At 33.7% G+C, this 26,282-nt stretch overlaps 2 protein-coding genes across 2 annotated transcripts; one reads left to right on the top strand and one right to left on the bottom strand.

The window, feature by feature from the left end:
* Positions 1–3,051: 3,051 nt before the first annotated feature.
* Positions 3,052–15,437, bottom strand: LOC139484727 (alcohol dehydrogenase class-3 chain L-like). The gene is made up of 11 exons (XM_071268621.1): positions 15,363–15,437; positions 14,119–14,220; positions 13,081–13,219; positions 12,143–12,233; positions 11,110–11,242; positions 9,861–9,947; positions 9,353–9,482; positions 8,124–8,254; positions 4,719–4,854; positions 3,885–4,023; positions 3,052–3,294 (listed from the first exon to the last, which is right to left on the bottom strand). Exons 1-11 carry the CDS (start codon positions 15,381–15,383, stop codon positions 3,237–3,239), a joined length of 1,167 nt encoding a protein of 388 aa, XP_071124722.1. The 5' UTR covers positions 15,384–15,437; the 3' UTR covers positions 3,052–3,236.
* Positions 15,438–18,854: 3,417 nt separating this feature from the next.
* Positions 18,855–25,223, top strand: LOC139483932 (uncharacterized). The gene is made up of 6 exons (XM_071267657.1): positions 18,855–19,087; positions 19,778–19,881; positions 20,475–20,606; positions 22,490–22,666; positions 24,073–24,182; positions 25,089–25,223. The coding sequence occupies exons 1-6, from the start codon at positions 18,855–18,857 to the stop codon at positions 25,221–25,223; spliced, it is 891 nt and encodes a 296-aa protein (XP_071123758.1).
* Positions 25,224–26,282: the final 1,059 nt, after the last annotated feature.

Here is a 26,282-nt window from a genome sequence, read left to right as displayed (position 1 = left end):
TGCCATAAACCAGTCTAAAAAAGTACAACATCACCAAAATTAACAATAAAGGAAATAAATGTCACATATTTCGGATAACAGATATTCTTCATATATTATATATATCAAACTCTTACTGGACTTGACTGAAGTAAAGTTAATAGCAAAATTGGGCCTAGAAAACAAAAGGCTCATGTACATTTGTAATGCACGTACAGGTTTTGCTATTGTAGTTTTTTGCTTTACATCTTGGCGTCTTACTTTTTTTATTTTTTTTTATTTGACGCCTTTGCAGGAAGATACCTTGCAAGGCTATTTTTATTTTTTCTTTGACGACGTTACGGGAAAACATCTTGCAAGGCCTTTTTTAATGTATAATTTGACGCCGTTACAGGAAAAAAATATGTAGCCTTGTATAATTAATTCAACTTGTAATGCATGGGATATGTGGTATAAACAGATAGAGATGAAAGGAGTCCATAACAATTACATGCATGATAAAGCCGGGTGGCAATGATTTATAATGAAGACAAAAACAGCATTACCTATGCATTATTAAAGTAGCATGATGAGCTGTGTTGGTGTATTAACGTCAGCAAAAAAGTACATTCATTTGTATACAACGTGATTTACTAGGAAGCCCTTACAGAAATGAAATGTTTACAGCAGATGTGCTGCAGACTTGCTGCAGGTCTGCTGCAAACAAAAAGATTGCAGGAACACTTTGAATAATGTTTGCAGATGTTTGCAGCAAGCTTGCGGCAAGTTTGCAGAAACAAATATGTTTGCAGTAAGATTGCAAGAAAAACCAGAATATAAGGGATGTTCGCAGCTAGATTGCAGGAATCTTTGACAATTTTATATGTTTGCAAGAGCATTGCAAGAAACTACAAATACGGACTGAACATGCCTATTGGTAACTTCCTGGAAGATAAAGATTTGAAATTTGAAAATGTTGGTGATGTGTTTGTGTCATGATATATATATTAGTGTTTAGGGCGGCATTGTAGTTTGGTAATTAACAGATTATTTTTTAAAGACATTATTTGTAAAATATAAATTTTACCACTCATTTCCGTTTTTTGAGGAAGGAGTATAAAAATAGAAAATGATGTTAGGACGCCCAATAGGCGGGATAGGGTGAGGTCACTTCGGTCAATATGCAAATTCATTCTATGGAGCCGTGTACTCTTACTGCGATCGTAAAAGTTATCAATTACACCAGAACCATTTTAAAGTTCTTATTTCAAGCATAAAATTTGATAGATATGGATTGTAATACTTGCATATCGGGTGTCAGTTTGTTTAGGTGATGCAAATGCCCGTCATTAATCAAGGCACATTGAGCATTTTCTAGATGCATCACGGGTAAATCTCGCGCTGCATAAGACATTATACTACAGTCTATGCAAAAGTCCACGAGATTCCAATCCTTCTTACTATACAAATCCTTGATTTCTGTGTCATTTTGGTCTCTTTTGGAGAATTGTCTCATTGGCAATCATACCACATCTTCTTTTTTATATCATCATAGATACCAGGTCTAAAATTTTGCACTTTCGCCAGACGCACGTTTCGTCTGCAAAAGACTCATCAGTGATGCCCGCTCAGTAAAACACATAAACGGCTCACATGAGAGTACATCCCAACATCATAAAGTACTGTATGACATCTGGAGGGGTTTCTGTACATACATTATGTCTCGTCAGAGCTCGGTAGAATCCAGATCAAGGACCTAGTAGTAGTTGTGTGTATTGTTTTAAAGTATTTTTTTATTTGGCTGTGCGGGATTGACAGAAACAATCTATTTAAAATGAGTAATTTAGTTCTCCACATTTGCTCCTCGTTGTCTATTATTTGTCGAGAGACATATACACAACTAATTTTAGATTGATATAGAAACGCAGTGATGTAGAATTGGAATGGGGCGTTTTATCCAAAAACGAAAGTGCCATGCCTTCAACAGGTACACAGGCCCTTTTAAAAACTATGGGGTAGGTGTCCTGTTGCATGGCAAAATGTCGGTCCCTATCCAGCACATCCTTATTGTCCAGTGACATTGTAGATTTCTTGCTCTCCATTCTTATTCTTCGACTCCTCCCATGCATACTGTATTCATAGTTATGATATTATGTTTTTGTCCTGAACATGCATGAAATATTTGCCACTAAATTTAATCAAACAACAATCAATCTAAATAACAAAACACATGATGACACGACATACGACAGTTACTGAAGAGGTTCAAAACAATATACTACTGTAGACCATCTAAGTAACGAAACACATGATGAAACGACATAGACAGTTACTGAAGAAGTTCACAACAAAATACTACTGTAGACCATCTAAGCATGGAAGTAATACTTCCATGATCTAAGTAACTAAACACATGATGACACGACATAGACAGTTACTGAAGAAGTTCACAACAAAATACTACTGTAGACCATCTAAGTAACGAAACACATGATGACACGACATAGACAGTTACTGAAGAAGTTCACAACAATATACTACTGTAGACCATCTAAGTAACTAAACACATGATGACACGACATAGACAGTTACTGAAGAAGTTCACAACAAAATACTACTGTAGACCATCTAAGTAACGAAACACATGATGACACGACATAGACAGTTACTGAAGAAGTTCACAACAAAATACTACTGTAGACCATCTAAGTAACGAAACACATGATGAGACGACATAGACAGTTACTGAAGAAGTTCACAGACAACAATGTTCTACTGTAGACCACCATTATGAATTTATGTATCGTTATAGCGCAATTTCACTGCAAATCGGACAATTAAACTCAACTATGAATTCCTCGTATATACTGTACAGTACGTTAATCTGTGTTAACATGTTACTGGTATGTGATTACAGTGGCGGATCATAAGAGGGAGCACTGACTGAACTAAGATGTGGCCCAAAGAAGCTGTTGAAAGATATTACATGTATGCCGTATCTTTGTAATGATGAGAGAGGAGTAAAATACTAGATAATACGTACATGAACAGTTGGGCACAGAAATAAGACTCAAGCAAAGTTATAATCATATAAAAGAGATCCTGTTTATTTTTCAAAATATATGGCACAATACAATTGTTTTCGTAAATTTGAAACACGAACATTTATTTATATATTTTTTAAATATATGTACTCAAATTTGAAACAAAATTAATTATCAATAGATTCTGTACATGCAAATTATATTAATAATAACAAAGTTTCTATAAATGTTAATTCACAGTTCAGTTTTTCCACTGTCGGTATCTGGCCACAGATTTATAACCGTTCGAAGACTGAAAGAGAAAATTAAATATATGACAAGGGAGATAACTATTCAAATTAGGAATGCGCTTGTAATAGTCAGTTTAATGTCTTTTATCTATGTTTTTACTCATCAATTTGAAACAAAGTTGTCAAAGTTAAATCAATTTGCGTAAGAAACTTACAATGTTATTCTGAAAACTGTCAACACAAACATTTATTAATAAGGATATAGTGATTTGACCTAGATCTATTACACTTAAATATATATCACATGAAAGTTAAACGTGACAAACATTAGAGCCGCTTTCACTGTTTCGGCAGTGTCAATAATCAGATCTGAAACGCTGAATAATGTGATGCTACTATATATACAACTAATGACGTAATGACATTTATTTGAGTCGAGCAACAAGTATTGCTGGAGCTACTTTATATGAGGCTAAAAAATTTGGAAGCAAAATTGTCAATGTGTATCGTTCTTTTTTTCAATGATATTGCAATACTTTATACTTCTTCTTTTTCTCTGTTTTGGACCCAAGATCACTTGTGTTATATTTATCTCAGCTTGGACTTTATGTATTTTTAACATTTTCTACTGTAGACTTTGTGTTGTGCTTACCTTTTTCCTTCACGCATGAGGTCAAACGCCTCATTTATTTTCTCCAATGCCATTGTATGTGTAATGAATTCATCTAGAAGTATTTCTTTCTTATTGTATCCTTCTATTAACTTAGGTACATCATCCTTTCCTTTCCATTCTATAACAGTTAACATAATATAACCGGTTAATAGGTTTTTTTAAAATTTTATTTGGAAAATAAATACCGGGAGCAAATATTTTCCTGTAAATAGACTACTAGTATTTTCTGATGATTAATTAAAAAAATAAAAAACTATTTACTGGAAGTACTTTCTGTAAAATAAAACAATTATTTACTGGCTTTCGGACAAACCCCATTATAGAGAGGGGTGCAATACCTTTTTGTGTTGACCTGTTATGGCCCTTTTCAACCCACTTTGTTAACTGTTATCAGCATTTTTGCATTTTCTGTTAACTGTTTTTGCCAAAATCGAGGTGTTATTAACATGTTAACGGACACCCTATTGTCCCCTCATTACATGAATCTCTTATTGTAGAGAGAAACTAGCATTCAAGATTGAAAATCTACAAATCAAACACTGCGACCCGTTACCCAATATTCGATGTCATGTGTTCAAGGGACTTTTATTTTTCCCTTCGTCGCTCTTATTGTCATGGCATTGATATGTACACTTTTAAACTCGACCTCCGCAATCTTGACTTGTAAATTGTTTTAATACTTGATTGTATGTCTCTGATAAAAAGTTATCATTTCTCGTGGTCTATCAAAAAAATTTCTTAGACAACACAGTTTATCATAGATGTCGGTCTTCTATATGTAATTATAAACTTTATATATATAATTAAATGTACCTCCATAAATTGATCCCAATATGTGTTTACCCAATGTAAATGCAATAGGATTGGTGGAGAATTCATCAGCCGTGGGAGCAATTCCTAGTACAATAGTTTTACCCCATCCTTTATGGCATGAATCAAAAGCTGCTCTCTGAAATAAAAAAAAAATGTTATCGTTTGTTAAACATTTGTCATTGAACTTTGGCAAGTAATGCATCGTTAATTGTTTAAGACGTATGTGTTGAATATTTGCTGAAGTATTTTTTTATCCCATGCACAAGACATAAACATCAGCATATTCCTAAAGTGGAATACATTGATTTGTTGTTTATCTTCAAATGTATCAATACTTTCTTGTTTGACTCACCATAGCATTAACGTTGCCAGTACATTCGAATGTATAGTCGACACCAACGTCTGTCATCCCCATTAAAACTTCTTGCATTGTATAATTATTGACTGGGTATGGGAGGAATAGTAAGTTTATTGTTCCCGAAGTGCAACTATTGCCCTGAGGCATATCCGAGGGCAATAGTTGTATCCGAGGGGACAATAAACTTACTATTCCACGAATATCCAGTCATTAAGTGTTGGTTTTTTTTATATCGAAAAGACAACAGACAATAAATGGCAGGGATTAATCAACTATCGTAATATAAAAAAAAAAACAGAAACCAAACCATATTTTTTAACGTTTACTTCATAAATATTTTGAAATACTAAGGCTACATCCTGCGCTGGCTTCAACCCTAGATAACGTTTGTTAAAACGCGACGTCGTAACTCCCGCGGTATTGGTAAACTCCTCAAATCCCGTATAGTCCAGCAGATAGGTGCAATATATGAAGGAATTGTGCACTTCGTGTTACAAGCACCAAATTTTGCTCAAACATACTTATGTCTATACTCTTTAATTTAAGATATGGAGGCAAGCTGGAAATATAGTTAACTTCCGGTAAAATCCACAATGGGGATGCATGTTAAAATTTCAACTTTTTTTACTTCTCTCTCAATTTTTTTACTTCTCTCTCAATTTTTTTAGTTTAAACTACAAGAACTGATGTTTTAATTGATCTGAATCACATTAAACGGTTTACAGTATTGTTGAAGCAGCACGAAGGGAACGTTTGATCCACTTCCGGTCGAATTTTCATGTTAAAATTCAAGAAAAATGTCGACTTTTAATTTGCAAAAAGTGAGAAGAAGGATGTAATAGAACATCATGGATTTATCTATTTAGTAACCATTAAAATTCAATTAATATGGTGAACAATATTGTTTCATTATCATATTTGAATGAAGATAGACATCAAGACAATCAAGTCTAAAAAATACTTCAAAGATGAGCTCTTAAAGATTTAAACTTATTGAGACATCAGATGATCAAAGACCAGGTAGTTCTTCCTCAAATGTTGAAGAGGTTAGCTTCATTTTAACGAAATATACCAGAAGGACAGTCAAACTCATAAATCGAAAATAAACTGACAACACCATGGCTAAAAATGAAAGAAAAAAAACCCAGACAAACAATAGTATACATGACACAACATAGAAAACTAAAGAATACACAACACGAACCCCACCAAAAAGTAGGGGTGATCTCAGGTGCTCCGGAAGGGTAAGCAAATCCTGCTCCACATGCGGCACCCGTCGTGTTGCTTATGTGATTACAAATCCGGTAAATAGTCTAATTCGGTAGGTCACATTCATGAAAGGGAAGGGGATTGTAGGTACGACGTAAGGAACATATCCGATATCATTTGTGAAACGGTTATTCCATAACGGTCAACCAACTCGTGATGGCGTCCGTAAAATTTGCGAAGGGATGATTTCAACTTCACCATTTGGAACTCTTGGTTAAATAGCTTCCTTGTGAGCAGCAAACCTCTATCAAGAAAATCATGATAGGAAATGGAAGCACGGGAATATCGTATCAATTGGAAGATATATACCGCGTATCGAGAGCTGCTAGAATGTTGATACTTAGAAATGGAAAATTCACAATTGGAAAGCTGAAATCATCTCTTTTGTCGTAAAAAAGTTTAGTTTTCAACCGACCCTCATTGTCAATTTCTAGCTGTAAGTCAAGATATGAAGCTGACTAAACTGTATCTGTAGTATCCTTTATCTCTAGCTCGATGGGATAGATGCGTTCCACATAGTCACCAAATTTTGAATTGTTTAGTGAAAGAACATCATCTATATAGCGGAAAGTAGAGTTAAAGGATATTGCTAACTTCTTATCTTTCTTCCTACGAAGTTCCTGCATGAAGTCAGCCTCATAATAATAAAGAAACAAGTCGGCAAGTAGAGGGGCACAGTTTGTTCCCATTGGAATGCCAACAGTCTGTTGAAAAACACGTCCTCCGTACGTAACAAATATGGTGGCAATCAAGAAATCAAGAAGTAGTATTACTTGCTGTGTCCTGCTTTCATGTCACAAATGCAGCTGATATTTATGGGTTGCTTAAGGACTGGAAAATACTTCTGATACATTTCAATTCATGAGCTTGCTAACTTTTTAGGACAAGAAAACGCATATGCATTGCCTGTTTTCCATGCCATTACTGGATTCGACACTGTGGCATCGATCGCTGGTTAAGGGGAAAAACAGCATGGGATACATGGATGACATTTAATGGTTTTACAATTACATTCACCGTTATGAGAGACCTTGGCTGAGGGTTGCGTTTAATGTCAACAGAACTATTAGCTAGCCTAGCTGCTATCAATATCTATGTAGCAGTTAGGATAGTCATTAATCTACGTAGCCCTATGTAGCCGCTAAGATATTGAACACAACCCTGGCAAGTACTCTGAATGTCGAAACCACTATTACACAATTACTCGAACGATTCGTTATTCTGATGTATGATCGAACAAATATATCAGAGAAGGTCAATGATATTCAAACTTTTTTTGACAACATTGCTTATTTATTGTGATATTTTTTACCGGAAGTGACAAAAAGCTGAATAAAATACCCAGAGGATTTCCAAAGATATGATACATAATTTAAAACGATGAATACACAATATTATAATAGTCTACAAAGCAGACTTTGGCCATCAGTTGTGAAAATTAAATAACCTTTCATCAGTTATCAAATTCATGTCCGCCATTTTGATGATAAAACCGGAAGTGGATAAAATCAAGCTTGCCTCCATATCTAATTTTGTTTAGAATGGTCCAAACAATGTTTCTACCAAATTTTATGCTTTTAACACAAAGTGCACAATTATTCACCTAGCTGCATTTGAAATTCTGCGAAATATAATGACGCTTGCTGTCAAATACTTTCATCCAGGTTCAAAAGTTCAACGCTTGCAATTTGAAAAATAGTGAAAATATTGTGTACCAGCTACCTATTTCATATAGAAAATGATAATTGAGGTAAAATAATGATTTATAATAAACCCACCATAGCATTAACGTTACCAATACATTCGAATGTATAGTCGACACCACCGTCTGTCATCCCCATCAAAACTTCTTGTATTGGTTTATCATGATCCTTGGGATTTATTCCTTCTGTCAAACCAAACTTTTTACCTTCAAAGAGAAAATACATATATAACACAAATTAAAAAAAGTTTTAGTTCCCCCCCCCCCCCTCTTGCATGATGGTAATTACGCGATAGCATATTGTTATTATTTATTAGTGCTTATAATTATCTTCCTCATCGTAGTCAGTGAAATCTAGATGAAATATCACTCTACCGGTCTAACATCAGTCTACCAAACCTCTTTCCTAAAAAGTCTTATAGCCAATCAAAACCAGTCCTTAAAATCAAACAAACTACTCTGTTGGTGGTGTGAATCGGATTTTAAAAGAATAAAAAGTTTTGTTTTCTAACCAAACTTCATATCGGACATCTAGGTTGTCTGTGCGTATTGCTGTGTGTTTATTCTCCATTGGCTAGAGGTAAAAGGGAGGGTTGAAATCTAACAAAACATGTTTTTTGTGCGCCTGTCCCAAGTCAGGAGCCTCTGATCTTTGATTGTCTCGAATGTTTGAAATTTTAGTTCAGTTTATATGTTTTAGAATTTGGTGGGACGTTCATTTACATTGAACAAGTACACATTTTGTTTAGGGACCAGCTGAAGCCCGCCTCCGGGTGCAAGAATTTCTCGCTGTGTTGTAAACCCTTTGTTAGACTTCGTTTTCTTCTTTGCTATTTGGTTAAGTTGTTGTCTCTTTTACACATTACCCATGTCCATTTTCAATATTCTTTTCAAAGAATCTAAACATATGCTTTAACTCTCTTTTATATAACAAATCATGTGCAGATTTTTTTTTATCTTAATAAAACTATCCTTGATGACTCGAAAAAAAACAACATTAGCACAAATATATGATATTTGCTCAGTATATCAAAACACTTTATGAAAAGTCATAAAACTGAAGCAAATATTCTGATTTCAGTTATTTTATGATTTTATATTTATCACAAGACTAATTACTTTTCTTCCCGTTTTTTTGTTTATTATTATTCACTTTAAATTTACTTATATTTTTGCACTGCTTGACGAGAGAAAAAAAATCTGATTTAAGGTTAATAATATCCATACATCTAACATTTATTTTTGCGTCTAGATATTCTTACTAAAGCAAACTAAAACTAAATAAAGACCAATTATAACGCACACCTAATTCGAACTTTTCTGGGTTGATATCAACTCCTATTATGCGTGAAGCTCCCGCCTTCTTACATCCCATTACTGCAGATAAACCAATTGGTCCGAGTCCCCATACTGCACACGTAGAACCTGCCTCTACCTTAAAAGCAATCAGTATAACATTTTAGTTAACGGTTTGATAGACCATGAATACCAACCAAATATGACAGGATACTTATAAATAAAGAAAAAGTTGTATATACCGTGGTTCAATAGTAACAAGTTGATTAAAATCTGGGTATCCCGATCCAAAATCAACGGAGGTATCCAGCCCCGAAAAACAATTACACTAAAGACGGCAACACGGTGGGTAAGTAAAATCTAAATCCGTTTCTCACGGCCCGTAATCCTCATAGTTTCACTGGCACTCATACCGCATTTTATTTTTAATTTATATATACATGCCCTTTACACTGTTATCAACCAAGAAATGGGATGCATGTTGGTATACACAGATAAACCTTAGTCTAAAAGTTACCTTAGCAGTGTTAAGTGCGGCACCATAACCTGTTGCTATTCCACATCCAAGCAAACACACTTTTTCCAAAGGGGCAGTGTTGTCAATCTAAAATCGATAAAAGTCGAAAGTTAATTCTAATGATCGTTTAATGGAACCTATAACAATGCATGTTCCATTGAAGTAAAGTTGGCAATGAAAAGGCACTATATTCAAATTAAAAGAGGAATTTTAAAATCGAAGATGTTAAAAAATATAACATATAATAAATAAGCGGATTTGAATTTTACAAAAGATTGGTAAACAATTTACAATGGTGATACATATGTCATTTATTGGTTAAAACCTCAACACTTTAGAAATTAAGACAGATATCAGAGATTGATCAAACTTTTAAAACGGGGATACAGATCTATAATCGGTCAAAACTTTAACAACAGGGAGCAGATATCAGAGATTGATCAAAACTTACACACAGACATGTGACATACTTCATACACAGACATGTGACATACTTCATACACAGACATATGACATACTTCATACACAGACATGTGACATACCCTACACACAGACATGTGACATACCTGACACACAGACGTGACATACTTTACACACAGACATGTGACATACCTCATACAAAGACATGTGACATACCTTTCACACAGCCATGTGAAATACCTTACACACTGACATATGACATACCTTACACACAGACATGTGACATACTTTACAAACAGACATGTGACATACCTTTCACACATACATGTGACATATCTTACACACAGACATATGACATACCTAACACACAGACATGTGACAAAGCTTACACACAGACATGTGGCATACCTTACACACAGACATGTGACATACCTTACACACAGACATGTGACATACTTTACACACAGACATGTGTCATACCTCATACACAGATATGTGACATACCTTACACACAGACATATGACATACCTTACACACAGACATGTGACATAGACATGTGACATACCTTACACACAGACGACATGTGACATACATTACACACAGACATGTGACATACATTACACACAGACATGTGACATACCATACACATATACATGTGACATACCTCATACGCAGACATGTGACATACCTTACACACAGACGACATGTGACATACATTACACACAGACATGTGACATACTTTACACACAGACATGTGACATACTTTACACACAGACATGTGACATACCATACACATGTGACATACCTCATACGCAGACATGTGACATACCTTACACACAGACATGTGTGGTAGTACAACATACTGACTGAACGCACTACAAGCCATAAAGTGATAAACTGGTTTCCCGTTACAAGAAAATCGAGGGGTTCCATCAGTCAACAATCCGAATGCATGGGTTTTTCTGGAAGAAAAAAATACGTATACTTGTACGATCGACAGGAAGAATCATCGTTTGAAGGTATAAACACGGCTTTTATCAATTAAGTACTTATATCGTAAAATGAAGGGTTTATTGTACCATATTTTGTAAAGTCCATTAGCAGTACAAACGTAATAAAAACGCAAAATGCAACCTCTAGTACGATGCTGTTTCTTCAAAATTACTGTCTGAATAAATGAAGAACAGACAAGTAAATTGAAATAATCTAAACGTGAAAGACAACAAGTGATAAGACGAATTTCATTTACAAACATGACACACATTTGTTTCCCCATGCCATTGTTAGTGAGGTGACTCAAGAATAATGCATAACGAAACCTCTTATCCTAAATATTTCTCAAATATGTACAACGGAGCATCTTATTTGAGAAATTCCTTACATATGTATAACGGAGCATCTTACCATAGAAATTCCTCACATATGTATAACGGAGCATCTTACCATGAAAATTCCTCACATGTGTATAACGGAGCATCTTACCTTAGAAATTCCTCACATATGTATAACGAAGCATCTTGCCTTAAAAATACTTTACATGTGTATAACGGAGCATCTTACCTTAGAAATTCTTCACATATGTATAACGAAGCATCTTACCTTAGAAATACTTCACATATGTATAACGGAGCATCTTACCTTAGAAATACTTCACATATGTATAACGGAGCATTTTACCTTAGAAATACTTCACATATATATGTATAACGAAGCATCTTGCCCTAGAAATTTTTCATATTTTACACTATTGAAACTCCTTCACAATGTAAAACGGGGAATCTTACTATTGAACAACCTCACATATTTATACCGAAGCATCTCGCCCTAGACAATCATCACATATGTATAAAGAAGCATCTTACCCTAGAAATTCTTCACATATGTTTGTCTTTCCACTCTTACAACTTCTGCATGTATTACACTGCGGCAAATAAAGAGGTATCACGTGATCTCCTGCAATGTATATTCATAAATTAATCACGTCATATCCGTTTTCAATATTCTATAAAAGTATTTTTCCAAGGAGACCAACATGACACAGAAATTGTCAACTACAGGTCACCATACGGCCTTTAACTATAACAACCATACCGCATTTGTCAATTGAATTCAAAATTCGGCCCTTGGGAATGATATTAGTGTCTCGTGGTAATACAGCATGCGATACGGATTTTGTCATGTATTATTTTATATGTATAATCGTAATGTCAACGATATCTATCCTTGTATAATCGTAATATCAACGACATATAACCTTGTATAATCGTTAAGTCAACGATATCTAACCTTTTAAAATCGTCATGCCCACGATGTTCCACCTTTTATAATCGTTATGTCAACGGAATCTCACCTTGTATAATTGTGATGTCCAGGGTATCTTACCTTGTGTACGTAATTGTTATGTCAACAATATCTAACCTTGAATAATCGTTATGTCAACGATATTAAGCCTTGAATAATCGTTATGTCAACGATAACCTTTTAAAATCGTCATGCCCACGATGACCCACCTTTTATAATCGTTATGTCAACGAAATCTCACCTTGTATAATTATGATGTCCACGATATCTAACCTTGTGTAATTGCTATGTCAACAATATCTAACCTTGAATGTCAACGATATTAAACCTTAAATAATCGTTATGTCAACGATGACTAACGGTCTTTCAAGTTGCGTAATCGTGATGTCCACGATAGATAAGCTTCAAGTTGTATAATTGTTATATCATCGATATTTTACCTTGTATAATCAAAATGTAAACGATATTTAACCTTGTCTTATCGTTATGTTCGGCTTACCTGCTTGAAAGTCTGTTACTCCTTCGCCTACACTTTCCACTATTCCTGATCCTTCGTGTCCAAGAATAATTGGAAACCTTCCCCTTACAGACCCATTCAATATACTTAGGTCACTGTGACATACTCCGGTGTATAGAACCTGGGGAAAACATTGACAATCTACATCAAATTGTGATATTTTAATACAAATAAATATTTGTTTTGAAGCCTAGGATCGTCAAGGTAGATAAACTAAAGCTTATATATACAAAAGTCATTATTATGCAGGAACTTTTGATCGACAGTCACACATAGGGCCAATCTGTATCTCAATGGTCCTTAGGCAGCAACCATTTGATTTTCTGGGGGGGGGGGGCTATGTTTTTTTTTGGAAAAAGAGTTTGTTTCCAGTTTTTGAAGAAAGAAATAATTTGTTTTTGATTCTGAGAAAAAAAAATTGTTTGTTTCACCCTCAGCTGCCACTATATGTAATGCTAAAATTGAAAGAAAGAAATTGTATTCGACTTGTCGCGAAAAAAAATAGATTGTTTTTCGCTGCAGGCGAAAAAAAAAATTTGTCCAGAAAAAAAAACCATAGCCCCCCCCCCCCCCCGAAAATCAAATGGTTGCTGTCTTAGTACTGCTAGAGTCTTACATCCGACCTGCATGAAAATTCATCATTTGTCACTGCTTGTTACTTGTTATTTTTCTCAGTCTTCCAGCCAATATGTGTTTCAATGATCCTTAGTATGCGCCACTGCTAGGTACTAATTCGCACTATATGGCGATATTTTCCAAAATGCACATTAACTAACTCCCCCCGATACTTAAAAAATGTGTGTATAAGAAAGTTTACGTGCACTTTTTTAATGGTAAATTCTTACTATTCAATTATTTAAAACATACATTGTATTCAACTTTGTCTTAAAATATGAAGTTTCATAGAGTGTACTTATGCAACTGTGTGATGATTGAGTATTGATAGTAATAATCAGTATCCTTATCATATTGATGAATGATGAAAAAAATTACAACATTCATATCAAATAGAAAGTTTACCTTTACTCTAACTTCTTTAGCTTTAGGTGGCGCCACTTCGATGGTTTCTATGGAAAGAGGTTTGCCTGCTTCCCAAGCAACAGCAGCTTTACATGTTATTGACTGGAAAAAATAGATTAAAAGAAATGAGTTTTCTTCTAACGTTTACATTCCAATACAGTGGAACCGATTACGGCATTTATTGAGACAAACAAACAGTCATGTTGAGTAAAACCACCTGAAGGACCGAACAAAAGAATTACATACTTGTCATTCAGTTTTTGGAGGCTCTGCGACTTTTGACATTAAGTTGCCACACAAACGATAGTTTGTTGCTTGTGTGAGATGTGTTTGATCGTTTACATGATATTTGTTTCTTCGAGAGAAACTTTAACAAAAAATAACAGATAATTAATATATTACTTTGTGGGTTGTAGAAAATTATCTTCTTTAGAGGTGACACATATGGACAATTTATAATCGACTATTTTAATTAGTAATTTTTATCAAAAAAATCCAAAAATGTAATAAAGCTCTTCCATTCCATCATTACTTTTTATTCATGATCAAATTGATCTGCGCGGACTTCCTTAAATTTTAGACGGACTTGTTTTTCTAGACAGTAGTGCGATGAAATATTTCTTGATAATTCTCCATTTCGTCTTATATTACCGACGGGTTGTTCTACTTCATTTGCATGATCATTATCGTCTCCTCGGAGACGATATTAAGAATTGAACGATGGACAGTCAGGGCGTGAATGCTTCTTACTACCTGATTGGAAGATATTACGAGACGTCAATAAACAAATATCGGATTTGTCCTCTCTATTTTAACAATGGTCATTAATCATGCATATTTATATTAATTGGTACACAGGTAACTTTTATCTATAAATAGCCGAATCTTCTGGAGTTTTGTAAACAACAACGTTAAACAATATTTTCATAACGTGTGACCTCACGTGTGTGGTCAAATTTGTAATTGATGCACGTGACTTTTCTAAATGAATTAATCTACAAAGCGAGAACACTTTCCATTTTCATCAGCTAAGAGACGGCTAGCCCTTTTTGAAAGGCTAATACTTGTGTTGATATCTGAGGTTGATATAGCCAGAGTATAAAATGTTTTATGGTTATTCTTGACGTGTGTGTGCTGTCTCAGTTGCGCATAAGCTAAATTTTCATTTCTTAATATAAAAATGGCGGAGACACTTGTAATTTAAAAATCCCAGATCTGTATAAACATAAAAACCTAAATCCTACCTTTCCAACTGTATCGTCCATTTTACTGAGGTAAATTTTTGATAAATAACGCCCCAAATATAACTGACCTGTAAGAAGGTTACGATAAATATAGATTAACCAGGTGATATCTAACAGTGATGTTGTTGTGGTAAAAATTACCAAGGACTGTCTTGAGTTTAGTTTAAACCTATTTTATTTGCTTAATCTATAAGCAAAATGGATGAGACGAAGGCAAAATAACAATGATACAAGGCTTACAATTTTTACAGCATTAAGCGCAAAACAATCCGAAAAAATATTGCCAGATACAGTTGAGGTAATCATTTCCTACGGAAGCTCCTGAGCTAGAATAGTGTACTTCTATATGACTTCTACAATAAAGTAATGATATGCTTGCAAAACGAACAAAGGTATTGGAATTTATACGAACTAGGAGGAAGCAAAGCTTGGAAAATCATACTATTAAGCCTGTGATGCTGACTTAGGCTTTAATGTTGATGATGGTCCGTGCCAGTACCAATAACACTTTTTGAAGTACTAAAAATGTGTTTAACCTTTTAGAAAAATCTTAAACACATGTTTGAAAATTAGCATATTTGTTCAATCGAAGGGTAAAAGTCTCCGCAAGTTAGCAGTTTAGTACCTCAAACAAAGTTTTCGGTAAGCCAATTAAGATTGTTGAGTAAAGTTTGTCTATACGTTATGTATTTTGGACAAACAAAAATGAAACGATATTCATCCTCACTAACATATCCACACTGACATGAAGGATCCAGTATACTTTAAACCATCATAAGTAGGGAAGATTTACCCCCTTTACACCAACCTTAGACGGTAGTATTAAAGAAAATGTTTCGAGATACCAGAGACATATAATACATGTCTCTGGAGATACAAACGGGTTATTCCTTTAATTTTGTGTGCATATAAAGTTGCTGCCAGTATATTGTAGGAATGTATGGGGCAATAGATACTCCTTATAAATACCTTAATGATAATATTCCAGTTTTGCATTGTAATCGAAAAGAAAGTTGAATTTGAGGTGAAAGTACAGTGAATGGGATATGTCACGGAATTTGGTAAACATTTTCATTAGATTTTAGCTCGTTAAACTATAATTGGAAAAAGATAAATAAATAGTGCATTTTATCACATTTTATTTCATTTTGGAAAAAAAAGTTTGTTTCCAGTTTTTGGAGAAAAAAATAATTTGTTTTTGATTCTGAGACTTGTCGCGAAAAAAATAGATTGTCCAGAAAAAAAACCTATAGCCCCCCCCCCCCCCCCCCCCCCCCCCCCATAGAAAATCAAATGGTTGCTGCCTTATAAGAATAAATACAGTTAAGAAAAAAAGTTTAGCTAATGTTATCTATCTACGTCAGCCTATAGCGTTGTGTGCAAAAATAAGTACGACTTTTACGTCCCATCATTAATTTTGAATATTATTAGTTATCTTGGTGTAATTAGGGGTGTACAGAATTTACACCGTTGTTGAAAATTCATACACCCTAAGGCGCAGTCGAATGGGTGTATGAATTTTCAACAAGGTGTAATATTCCGTACACCCCTGATTACACCAAGATAACGAATTTATGTCTTATGAACAATTTTATTACTCATTTTTAAACCAGGGTGTAATAATTGAAAAATGGTAATGAAAAATTACCAGTTTGACCCTTTTTCAATGGCGAACTTGCTGTGCATTCTCAACTACTTCTTTTCTTTATTTCTGAAAAAATTCCGTTTGTGTTCATTTGAATTGTTGGGGGAAAAGAATAGTAATTAACCAATCAGATTGCAGTATTTCTGCTGCATAAGAAATAATATTAGTTATCTTGGTGTAATCAGGGGTGTACAGAATTTTCAACAACGGTGTAAAATTCCGTACACCCCTGATTACACCAAGATAACGAATTTATTTCTTATGAACAATTCCTTTACTCATTTTAAAATCAGGATGTACAATTGTAAAAATGGTGATAAAAATTTTCCAGCGTAATATTTTTTCAATGTCCATGTTGCTGCAAATTGTCAAATACCTTTTTACTTTATTTTTGGAAAAATTCAGAAAATTTTTGTTCTTTTGAGTTTACAAAAAAATAAAAAAAACTTAATATTTTTTTTAATTTTTTATAATTTTTTTTTTTTTTTTTTTTTTAGCATTTTCTTAATATTTTTTTTTCTAAATTTTCTATTTTTCTTTATTTTTTTTTTTAAATTTTGCTAAAATTTTATTTATCCCCGGGTGAACAAGGGTGGGGTGTTATTTACACCGGGGTAGTCAACCAATCAGATTGCAGTATTTTTGCTGCATAAGAAATAAGAAATTTTATCATATGTTTAGTAGTAAATACAGTAGTTTTGCATGTGTGATAAATAGCCTGCTGTTTAATCCATATCGCGCAACTTTGATGCGCACCCTTTATCGCATACCCTTTATCACACCCCTACTTTTTTTTTTTTTTTTTACATAAAGTCAGTTTTGGTTTTTTTTTGCAAATTGTAAGGTAACCTAGGTGCTTCGGATAAGTAATTGAGCAGTTCTTTTAAGGCCTTTGAAACAAGACAAAAGTAGAACTGAAGGTAACCCAGTGCTATGGATCAGAAAACAGTTCATATAATATAATACTCTTCTGTTGAAATATATGATAAAGTGTATAATACTTTGAATTTTCCTTCGAGTTCAGTGTTTTTGTTATTTTTGTGCTGATATTGATGTCTCGGGATGATACGACATATGATACGGATTTTACCATGTATTATTCTCTATTTATCTAATATCAGTTTCCGGATATACTAGCACTATTTTTATAAAACTATCAGAGTCACACGCTGGAACAATCAAATAAAAAAAAAATACGAATAAGAACAAATAAATTTTTAAATATGTGACCTCCGCAGTAATCAATTAATTGGTGAGTTTTTAACACTTTAAAAGTTATTCTATAAATAAAGTTTATAACACTCTGTTTTGGCATACCATGATTTAGAACTTGTTAGCAACATAATAATATTGGACACAAATTTTAAGACATAACAAAAGATAGCAGCAAGGAACATGAAGATTTATTTATTGGAACTATTAACATTCATTACATGTGTAAAAGCTGGTGAGAATGTACTATATATCATCTTACTGAATGTAAATATACTTCCTGTGATGTGAGCCAAGGCTCCGTGTTGAAGGCCGTACATTGACCTATAATGGTTTACTTTTTTAAAATTGTTATTTGGATGGAGAGTTGTCTTATTGGCACTCACACCACATCTTCTTATATCTATTCATTAGTGATAACTGGTTTTTATTCCTTAGACTACTCCATTTACGTATAGCTTTTATAATAATTCTGTAACATTCTTTGAATTGGTTCGTTCTTTCTCAACAAATTAAGAATGGACTGACCCCTATTTTTTTAAAATAAATTGTATTTGTAATAAATATGGAGACGCCATTTTGTTTTTGCATTGCACTGAAGGGCTTTACAGATTCTATTGTCGTCTGTATCTGAAATGAAATGTCCTGTGCAACAGTGTCAGTCTGTACTGATGATAACTAAGATTGTCTTATATTCTACAGGATGTGATTATCCCTACGCCTTACAAAATAGTTCCTGGTACGATAATGAAAGAGGACTTCTAACTTTTACAAGCGATGAAATGTCAGGATATGTCGTCCAATCATATTCAAGTAGCGTGACCGACTGGGCGTGTCACAGTGTTATCAATGATTACATAATTTCAAAGTAAGTCTGTAAAAAAATCTAAAAACACATCAAGTGTGTAGAACAAATTTCTACCGGGATATAACATGTCGCGAACATACATTAAGCAGTACGGCTAGAATAAGAGTGTTGTTAATCCACGAACCCCTGATTCTTGTACAAAATACTAATGTGTATTCCATATTCGTGCAAAGATAAAGAGTTCCAGAACCCTTCTATTGCATATGTATTGGCTCTGTGCAAAAAAGAAAATCTTCAACAACAAAAAACGCAGTATTTTCTAACCATGGTTAACTATGACAGTTATCAAAAATGTAAAAAGCAGTCTTCTCATGTGAAGTACTCTCTCCTAGAGAAAAAAAATGTAACTGTGAAGAAAACAAAATGGACAGGCAAAATACCCTAGAGTGAGTGATTAACTAACTGTATTGCTTCTTTTGAAAGTATTCGTCCTTTAAACGTAATGTTCAGGCTTATTCTTCGTGATTTGCAATCACAAAAAGTGATTCTATTTCTCCGAAAGTAATAGAGGACTTTGGACATCTGTTATCAATCACTAAAATTGTAAAAATGTCTATGACATTTTCTAAAAGTATGACTTCCAAAACATACAAATGCTACTTATGTATCGTAATACACGTGTCTTTTTTGAAGTGTGCAATATCATCGACGAATATACCTATTCCTTATCTTGATTATGACTTTTTTCAGAGGAAAAACAACAGTTTACCTGTTTGGCAGTAACCAGGACGTGTATATATGTATGAAAATGACAACAATAACAGAATCCTCGTTCTCTTATTACGTGATGTCAGGTAAGTATCAATTTATCAACTGTCGCGGAATTCATCTTCAATCACAAACTACGAAGCAGAAATAGTAAAATCACAAAAATAACAAAAACACTGAACTCGAAGAAAAATTCAAAACGAAAAGTCCCTAATCAAACGGCAAAATCAAAGGCTCAAACACACCAAACGAATGGATAACAAGTTTTTTTAACAACTGTCATATTCCTGACTTGGTAAAGGCATTGTCTTATGAAGAGACAATGCTGGATAAAACTTGGTTTTAAAGCTAGCTAAACCTTTCACTTGTATGACTGTCTCATCAAATTCCATTATATTAACATAGATGTGTGAACAAAACAAACACAATGCTGTATGTGATTTGCTGATTGTTGAAGGCCGTACGGTGACCTTAACCCTCATCAAGCAGTTTATCATAAAAAAAACTAGCCAAAGGGAAATGATGAACGTATCACAAAAAAGACTTTCGATGGTACGGTCGAGACAAAATTTAAGTTCAATGCGCTTTATTTAAATCTAAAACATTAAAAGACAATGAATAGAATGGAGCGAAATTGTATAGGCAGTAAGAAAACGTCTACATCCATTCTTCTTTTCAGATAAAGAGGCGAATGCTAACAATGAGCGTGTATACATTATAACTTCTGGAACAGTCGTCAGTAATGTTAACAGTATATGTCAGGCAAGTTCATCACTGGGCGACGAAGAATACAATGTCCTGATAAAACAAGGTTGGTAACACATATCCTGAATTTATCGATGTATTTAGAACTCGTTGCCATTTGTTTTGTAAATATATCAAGACCATAAGCAACTTGTTGTGTCAAAAAGGTAAATTAAGTTAACTGTCGGTGATACTGTTAATTCTATTTAAAGATGTTCTGATTTCTTTGCTTGTAAGAGATAATGTGATGTAGTATCAGGATTCCTTACAGACAACAATCATCGAAAGTTCCAAGGAAGTTGATGGAAGCGATTATAGACATCCTTATGGTCATCAAGAATGAGAAAAAGGTCCCGACATGAAAAATACGAAACAATTCAATTGAGAAAACTCACGGTCTTATTTAAAACAATCCAGTTAATTGTTGGAGACCAGTAAAACAAGGTTATTAAATTTCATGATTTCTGGTTGAATTGTTTTTGAAAGGGATACATCTGTTGCTTTTTGAGTAAGACTGTTGTTGGTATTGAAATATTTTGAAATAAAATGATCATGGCAATTTTATAATTTTCCCGAAATTGCAAAGTGTTCAAATGTTTGGAAAAAATAATTCAGGACAACATTCAATTATCTAAATAATTAAACATTCATATCTAAGAGACTAATGTCCGGAAGAGTGCTATTTGATACATTTTAAATACCTTTTTTCTTATTCAATGGCAGTGGCGTAGCTTGTATGTATGTATAAAAAAAAAAAAAAAAAAATTTGAAAAATAATGTATCCAAATGTAACAAGGATGGAGATATGAGGATAACGTCCAATCATTTCGAAAGCAGTATGCGCTGTCTTTTATGTATGATCAATTATTTGATGTAAACAAGATGTATCAATCGCAGAAAAGTGTTCTGACTTTCTGACCTTTTTTCGTGAAAAGTCTATGTCGTCAGCTAAGGCAAGCCCAGACTGAGGATGATGACAGGTGGACAAAAAACTAAACCACCATTTATATCCTGATATCGTTTCCTCTGAAAGACGACGTGATAAAAACGTGAATTTGTAATAGAGTGTGATCATTCATGGGCTTATATATATACCCCGCGTTTCCATCTAGATACAAATAATAATTTTTCAATAAAAAGAAGAGCCAATGCCCCCCATATTGCAATTTTTTTTATCTATCCAAGAAGCAAGGACAATAACTAAAAATTATATCTAAAGAGAAATAAAAGCTTCAGAGCAAATGCAATGGGTTTTCTATCATAATTTTTATTTGAAAGGGGCATAACCGGTTAAAAATATTTGATCAGGACTTATTTTTGATAGTGTCAAAGACATTGCTGATAATTTAAGTTTTCATAAAAATCTGGCAAGAATTATACACATGAGAGTGCCAACAAGACCGGACAGACGGAGGGACGGACGCACGATATTTCCATGTACCCTGCAACGAGTTAAGCGAAAGAATAATCACTTCAGTTCCTATATTCCGAAGTTCCGGCATATATACAGAAGTGCTGCTGTAATGGATCCGTTTTTCAGATGTCAAATATAAGATTTGTTGGAAACTTTTACATCAAATATTTATCATGTTTATGAATTGAATGATGGTAGTTTTGAGAAAACAATAAATCTATGTTGGAAATATATGAATGGGTGGGCTTTTTGAAATTACAAAAAAAATCTAACAAGTTTCGGATTCTGGGGGAGTACACGTGCAAATAGGAAATGTCCGAAAAAAATATATAATTTTCTGCAAAAAAAAATCTCCAAAACATTTTCGCTTGGCGACAGTTTGGCATCCACACCATTTTAACCCTAGCTACGCCACTGAATGGGCCTTAAGAAAAGCTTTTCCGTAGCCGCTCCTTTGATAATGAAGGTGATGATGCCCGGACAAAAATTTAGAAATTATGCTCTAAAATGTCTACTTTTCATATTTTGTTTTGAAGGATATGAACAATATGCCAAACAATGGTGTCCCTCAGTGTTCCTGGGAAATTTCTTTTACACATACGATAATGGTACAGGAACATCTTGTGGAACCGGATCAGAATGGGATGTGTGTACGAATAGAACAACGATGACGTTGAATTACACTCAGTGTGCTACAATTATAGCCTACTCTGGTAATTATTAATCAACCACTCTTAAAGTGGGGTCCTTGGGTGGTGTTCATGACGTAAGTCCATACCCTGTAGGTCACATTCGTGGAAAAAGATAGGGTAAAGATATTTGAATCTAATTGTCGTAATCTGTGTAACAACTTTTCCATAATCGGATCACTTGGGTCTCTTGGTAAGGTTTAATAGCTTCTTTTGATCAGCAATCCTCTATCACTGAAATCATGATAGGAAATGCAAGCCCCGGAATATCGTATATCAACTGAAAGATATATACTCCATATAAGTTGCTGCTGGAAAGTTCCTTCGAAAAGTTCATAATTTGAAAAATTAAAACAGATCACTCGTCATACTTTTCTCTGAAAATATTTCATATTTGTTCAGCATACTAGTAATAAGTGCCTGTCAATTATTCGGATTACAATTGGGGGTATACTCAACACGGAAACATGTGAATTCTTGTTTCAAACACGGTAATACAGTACCTTTATATTTGTTAAGTATCTGAAAATACTGTTTAAAACAAAATGCATACTTAGTCTGACCCAAGCTTTAAATTTGTTAACAATCTGTACTATTTTTTTAATTTTCAATTTTGGATAGCTACAACTCATTCTTACAACACATACAAATTTATTAGAATTCGATTTAAGGAGGAAGAAGTTGCAAAAAATTATTTCGTAAAAAGAATATGACGAACTGCTACACGATGCAACTTCGGTCAGACATATGAACTAAAAAAATCAGACTTGAAATCAATGTACACAGATGATATATACCCTTCATTGTAAAAATTAGCTCTGATATCTTATGGTATAGTTAGGCTACCTCAATAAACTTCTGAACAGTACTATAATTATAGACACGTTCGACCACTTTCGACTAGTCGTGTAAGTTTACAAGAGCGCAATTATTGGTTTTCATTTTACAGGCAAGATGGTACTCATAATAGTATCCTATACAGCTTCCGATTAGATGATACAGGATTGGAATAATATTTAATCGAAAGCTTATCCAAATAGGTTTGAAAACTGCAGAAAATCCTATTCACATTTTATAAATATGCCTTTTTCAGTATGCGAAAAAAAAATCTTTTCAACTGCATTTTAAGTCAATTTTTGCCGCATGACTCTATATATTTTTTGGTTGTAATGCAACACTGGCATTTCTAGTAACTGGAACTGCTTCCCGTTTTCTCTAGTTTGTGAAGTCTTCGAGGAAAAATGCATTACGAATAATTGCGCTATTGTAACCCGTAAAACACATCTTGTTCCAGAACATAATAGTGAATTTACGTATGTATATCGACCATGTTTGTTTCTGATAAACGGCATAATATTTGAGTATGAAATAAAAGTTGCGTGGACTTTATATTTTCTAATGAGCAATAATAAGCATCAATTTGTTTTCAGATGCTGAAGTGTTTTGTGTGGCATCGGTGGCATCATCAAATGTAATTTATCTAACGGTGTTCAACAATGGTATAGTTGATTCAGTCAGCTTTTACAGATTTACATGCATGGTAGGTTATCAACCTCAAATGTATTGAGCTTATGGTATCGTTTCTATAATAACTAGACATCTGATAAACATCCCGTTATTGTGCTATTGTAAAACTTGTTTGTTGCTTGTCTTTCATTTTTGCTATGTGCTTTGTCTATATGCCTTTATAATATGTTTCTTTGTTACATATATGACTTGGTTCTGGACTTACACATCCCGTCATTGTGATATTGTACTATGATAAATTTGTGTATTCTTGTCTTTAATTTTTGCTAACATGCTTGGTCTATATGCCATCTTGTGCTTCTTTGTTACATATTTGTGTGGTTTTTTAGTGATTAAGAATATAACACAATGTTGACTGTAGAATTTTGACAGTTTTACCTATTAATAAGTCTATTATGTCTGTTTGTTTTATTAACGCATCGTTGTAAATCTAATGAAATTTGATGCGACTGTCAAACAAGTGAGAGGTTTAGCTAGCTGCAGTATAAAACCAGGTTCAATCCACTATTTTCTACATAAGAAAATGCCTATACCATGTCAGCAATATGACAGTTGTTGTCCATTCGTTTGGTGTGTTTGAGTTTTGATTGTGTCATGTAATTAGGGACTTTCCGTTATGAAATTTCCTCGGAGTTCAGTATTATTGTGATTTGCATCTTGTTTTATAGATAATACAATACAGCTAGACGCGCAGTAAATTTTCAGGTAGTCTATAGTTGGTATTACCATGGCTTATCACAATTTTGTCAATTCTCGACTAAATTTTGTAAAATATTTGTTTCTTAATTAATTTCAAGTTCGACATTTTCAAATGACATTTTAACTAACACTGAAACTATTTACAGCAACAACACTACTGTAAACTTTTCCGAGAACTCAGAGAAGCACACGTAATTCCAGTAATTATTTTATATTGCAGACAATATCAACATCCGGGTCTTCGTTATCTGTGAGTTTACAGAAAGATAAATGTGACAAAGGGCAGAGTCCCACCGTAAGGCCAACAGGTGGAGCGCTCGCAACTCTGACGCCATATTGTGAGTTTGGTATCTAGTATTATTTCATGTTATAGGTTTTCCCTTTTCTTGTTGCACCCAGTTGGTTCCTTGTGTCTTGTTTCACCAAGTTAATGAACATTGTACAGTTGACGTAATCTATTCAAATTTGAACATTAAATATGAAATATTATAAAAGATTCTTTTAAGCAATTATCTAACAATCAAAATAGTGTTCTTTCCAATGTATTGCTGTTATAGGTAACATTGTTCAAACATATTCTTTACATGGATGAAAATTCGAAATAAATATTATCAAAACAAACCATTACCTCAAACAGAATTTTGAATTTAATATTAAAATACTTTAAAATTGTGATAATCTACCAATATAATGATAAGAAGGTGAAGTGTGGTAGTCAATGAAATAACTAAATTATAGGTCAAGGTACGGCATTCAACAATGTGAAAACCCCATACTGTATAGGATCTATGAATAAAAGGCAGCGACATGAAAAAAGTTAAACAATCAAACGGAAAAACTAAATGCCAAATGCATACAAAAATCGAATATGACAGACATAGACCAACGACAACTACTTAACTACAGACTCTTGACGTGGGACAGGTAAATGAGGAATTAGGTGGAGTAAAACTATTTTTGATGAGCTCAACCCCCCTTTTTTTTACCCAGTACAGTGGTGTTACAGCAAAGCATAAGAAGAAACTGTAAAAATTAGTTACAAATGTTTTAACTCTAAAAGATTTGTAAAAAGCACAAAATACAACTGACATAAAAACAATGGACACAAATCACCGATATTTAAGAGTACTCGGAAGTTATTTTTTACGGAAAGTAGCCTTACCATTTCAATCTTAAAACACACAAAGTGTTGTTTATCTGTTTAAAAAGGGTATTTGTATATTGTTCGTCATATGCAATCACAAATGTGTCGGTTTTACATTTCAATATCACAAAAAGATCTATATTTGATATTTTTCTTCTTCTAAATTTACATTCTTATTTATTCCTGCAATATTCTTAAACATAAAATTGTATTTATTGGAAAAAATGAAACATTTTTATCAGTAACTAACAAATGGAAGTTTTTAAAACC

This window comes from Mytilus edulis, chromosome 8 (assembly GCF_963676685.1).
Source record: "Mytilus edulis chromosome 8, xbMytEdul2.2, whole genome shotgun sequence".
NCBI lineage: Eukaryota > Metazoa > Mollusca > Bivalvia > Mytilida > Mytilidae > Mytilus > Mytilus edulis.
The sequence above is the reverse complement of the archived record's forward strand: the minus strand, read 5'-3'. Positions and strand labels throughout refer to the sequence as shown.

What these genes read in the sequence shown, in the direction of transcription:
- LOC139483932 (XM_071267657.1), top strand. Translation starts at nt 18,855, where the DNA reads ATGAAATGTCCTGTGCAACAGTGTCAGTCTGTACTGATGATAACTAAG. An exon ending in CAATGTCCTGATAAAACAAG is followed by an intron (nt 20,607 to 22,489) that starts GTTGGTAACACA and finishes TTTGTTTTGAAG; the next exon opens with GATATGAACAATATGCCAAA. An exon ending in TACAATTATAGCCTACTCTG is followed by an intron (nt 22,667 to 24,072) that starts GTAATTATTAAT and finishes ATTTGTTTTCAG; the next exon opens with ATGCTGAAGTGTTTTGTGTG.
- LOC139484727 (XM_071268621.1), bottom strand. Translation starts at nt 15,383, where the DNA reads ATGGACGATACAGTTGGAAAG. An exon ending in CTAAAGAAGTTAGAGTAAAG is followed by an intron (nt 13,220 to 14,118) that starts GTAAACTTTCTA and finishes TGTTTTCCCCAG; the next exon opens with GTTCTATACACCGGAGTATG. An exon ending in AGTAACAGACTTTCAAGCAG is followed by an intron (nt 12,234 to 13,080) that starts GTAAGCCGAACA and finishes TATACATTGCAG; the next exon opens with GAGATCACGTGATACCTCTT.